At 54.7% G+C, this 3,402-nt stretch overlaps 1 protein-coding gene across 1 annotated transcript in view; it reads right to left on the reverse strand.

The window, feature by feature from the left end:
- The window catches only part of ago3b (argonaute RISC catalytic component 3b), a gene marked incomplete at its 5' end in the record, with an annotated part of 6,780 nt that extends 3,846 nt beyond the window's left edge, over window positions 1–2,934 (reverse strand). Inside the window, 9 exon segments of the mRNA XM_014025670.1 lie at window positions 535–657; window positions 733–852; window positions 923–1,070; window positions 1,150–1,237; window positions 1,546–1,680; window positions 2,079–2,215; window positions 2,275–2,483; window positions 2,572–2,692; window positions 2,763–2,934. Coding sequence (XP_013881124.1) covers window positions 535–657; window positions 733–852; window positions 923–1,070; window positions 1,150–1,237; window positions 1,546–1,680; window positions 2,079–2,215; window positions 2,275–2,483; window positions 2,572–2,692; window positions 2,763–2,934 — 1,253 coding nt within the window.
- Window positions 2,935–3,402: the final 468 nt, after the last annotated feature.

Raw genomic sequence — 3,402 nt, forward strand, 5'->3', positions numbered from 1 at the left:
ACAGGTGTGACCTGGTGCGTACAGGTGTGACCTGGTGCGTACAGGTGTGACCTGGTGCGTACAGGTGTGACCTGGTGTGACCAGATGTGACCTGGTGCGTACAGGTGTGACCAGGTGCGTACAGGTGTGATCTGGTGTGTACAGGTGTGATCTGGTGTGTACAGGTGTGATCTGGTGTGACCAGGTGTGACCTGGTGTGACCAGGTGACCTGGTGTGTACAGATGTGACCAGGAGTGTACAGGTGTGACCAGGTTCATACAGGTGTGACCAGGTGTGTACAGGTGTGACCAGGTGCATACAGGTGTGACCCGGTGTGTACAGGTGTGACCAGGAGTGTGCAGGTGTGACCAGGTGTGTACAGGTGTGACCAGGTGTGACCWGGTGTGWMCWGGTGTGWMCAGGTGTGTACAGGTGTGACCCGGTGTGTACAGGTGTGACCAGGAGTGTACAGGTGTGACCAGGTGTGAAGCCTTGCACTGCACCACAGGTGAATCACTTGTAAAGCAGCCTGAAACAAGGTGTTCTGAGCTCACCCTGCCTCCGTACTGCAGCATGGGGGCCGGCAGGACCCGGCCCGTCACCTGAGCCATCTCATCGCGCACTCGGAACTGGAACTCCCGAACGAAGGGGTCRGACTCGTAGTTGGCGCTGCGCACCTGTGAAAGAAGCAGCAGAGGTAAAAAGCCAGCGCTGGCTTCCTGTGGACAGGTAGCACGCTGCAGGTGACCCACCAGGCGGCTGATCTCCTCCTGGCGGTCCGGAGCGGAGCGAGCCGTGGCTTTGATCATGGTGGACGTCTGATTATCTGTCAGCTTCTTGATGCAGCGCTGACCTGCCACCACGTTACACACCTGCAGGRAAACACACGCTGTGTTGTCACACATTGAGCTTCTCACCAACCACACAACAGCTGAGTCTCACCTCCAGRGGCAGGTAGGTGTGCTTCTGCTCCTGGCCCACCTGCAGGCAGGGCAGGTGGGGRTACCTGAGCTGCAGGTTGTACTTCTCCCTGAAGTACTGAGCCACGGTCCTCTCCACCGTCTGCCCGCTCTCCAGCTGCAGAGGGAACCTGTGGGACGGCAGCAGCCAGGTGTTACTAAGCCCCGCCTCCAGGTGTGACRCACACCTGTCAGAGGCGGGAAACCTACGTCTGCAGGCTGGCGGGGCGGCGTGTCACGTTACACACCCGGTACTTCCTGCGCATACTCCCACAGTGGGTCACCTCCACCTTCAGACCTGAGAGCAGACAGAGGTTCTGATCCAGACAGAGGAGGTTCTGATCCAGACAGAGGAGGTTCTGATCCAGACAGAGGTTCTGATCCAGACAGAGGTTCTGATCCAGACAGAGGAGGTTCTGATCCAGACAGGACAACTTAACACTAAATCAAGTTCATTAAACAGACCAGGGGTCAGATTTATAAAACCGTGCGTTCGCATGTTTCTGCACACCTTTCCTTCTTCAGGTCCACTGCACTGGACCGGGTCAGAACCATTAAACAGATCTGGATCAGGTCCACTGAATTGGACCGGGTCAGAACCAGTACCTTTGATCTCCTTGGTGAACTTGACTCTGTGGGAGTCGGTCAGAGGCCGCGGCTGCTCGTCGATGTTGTGGATGTCCAGAACCTCACACATGAACTGCAGGACGGGCTGGGCCTTGTAGAACGCCGTGGCCGACACTGAAACCACACGGACCCAGGTCCAGATGTGAAGCAGAGGTACAGGATGAATGTTGTGTCAACAGGAAGTGAATCTGAATTTAAAGTTTTGTATCTGAATTAATTTTCTTTGAAACTGTATTTTGGTTTATTAAACATTCAGTTTGACTACTTTCACTTTCAGCTCCATAATTCAGATTNACCAGGATGTGACACAAAAATCTGAATGATGGAACTGAAAGTGAAAGTAGTCAAACTGAATTTTTAATAAACAAAAATACAGTTTCAAAGAAAATTAATTCAGATACAAAACTTTAAATTCAGATTAAAATAATTCAGATTAAAATAATGCAGATTCAGATTCACTTCCTGTTGGCACAACGTTAATCCCGTACACTGACACCAACTCTCAGCCTCACCGTCGATGTTCAGCATCATCTTCCACATGGCGGGCCGGACCGACTGGTGGAAGCCGAACCACACCTCCCTGCCTCCGCCCAGCGGGTGGTCGTAGCCCTCGGGGGAGGAGAAGAAGGACCGCCCCACAGGTGTGTACCTGAGGAGACAGGTGTTAGCGTGTGTTGGTCGTCACACCTGCGGCAGCTTCGGACTCACTTCATGGAGGGCAGGTGTCTCAGGACCACGTCCACGGCGTGGGCCGGGTTGGTGCTGAGCGGGTTGTTCAGGTCCAGCGGGTCGGGGACCCCTCGGCCCATCAGAACCTCGTGCAGCAGGTTCCAGCTGACCGGCGCCACGAACCTAATGGTGACCTTAAAGGGGCGGTCCTTCCCGCCTTCACCTGGGAGGGTGACGTCCAGGTCCACCTGCGGGGGGGGAACGCATCGTTCAGAGTTTCGTTCAGAACCAAACCCGTTTGGGTGGCTTCGTAAAAAAGGAGGCGGAGCCTCTCACCCCGCCGGCGGCGACAGGAAGTGGGCTGGCGGTGTAGAGGCTGCTCTTTCCGTCGTAAACCGGCAGCCGGTCCCCGAAGATGGTGACCTTGAAGTGGCGCACCATGGAGTCCACCACCTCCCTGCAGACAGGAAGTCATAAATCAGGACTTTTATTTTGAAAAGCAGACCCGCTTCCCTCTCTGCTGCTACCTGTTGACCCGGCGGGGACACTTATCGGGCTTGATGTCCACCTCGTACAGGTACACGTCCATCTTGGGGATCTCCACCTGGAAGCAGTTGGCCAGCAGCTCGATGGGCTTTCCCAGGGCGCCATATCCAGGTCGCCGTGGAAACGGGAAGAGGGCGTGGCTTCCAGTGTCTCCTGACAAATAAGAGCATTAGAAAAAATAAGACATTCRGTGAGACTTCCTGTCGTCCAGAAGCCTGACAGCTGAACCAGCTAAAAGTAGCTAAAGGTTTCTTCAAATTAAACTCCGTCACAGTAAAGGTTACAGACACAGCTTCTACAGTGGTCAGGAAGAGGCGGGGCCAGGAAGAGGCGGGGCCAGGAAGARGCGGGGCCAGGAGGCGGCCAGCAGCAGACGACTCAAAGCTGGAGTGTTCTGATCGAAGCCGACAGGTACACTCAGGTGTGAACGTGACGATCAGGTAACCCCACAGGTGAGTCCCTCCCTCTGAGCCATCGTCATGGCAACAGCCTCCACATCACCACATGTTCACCGTGGCAACAGGAGGAGGAAAACAGGTGCGCTTCATTTGTTTCCCTTTACCTCCTGGAGTCAGAAACTACAGGAAGTCAACCATCAGCTAAAGAAACAGCCGAAAAGAC

The sequence above is a fragment of the Austrofundulus limnaeus genome, unplaced genomic scaffold, assembly GCF_001266775.1.
Source record: "Austrofundulus limnaeus strain Quisiro unplaced genomic scaffold, Austrofundulus_limnaeus-1.0 Scaffold490, whole genome shotgun sequence".
Lineage (NCBI taxonomy): Eukaryota > Metazoa > Chordata > Actinopteri > Cyprinodontiformes > Rivulidae > Austrofundulus > Austrofundulus limnaeus.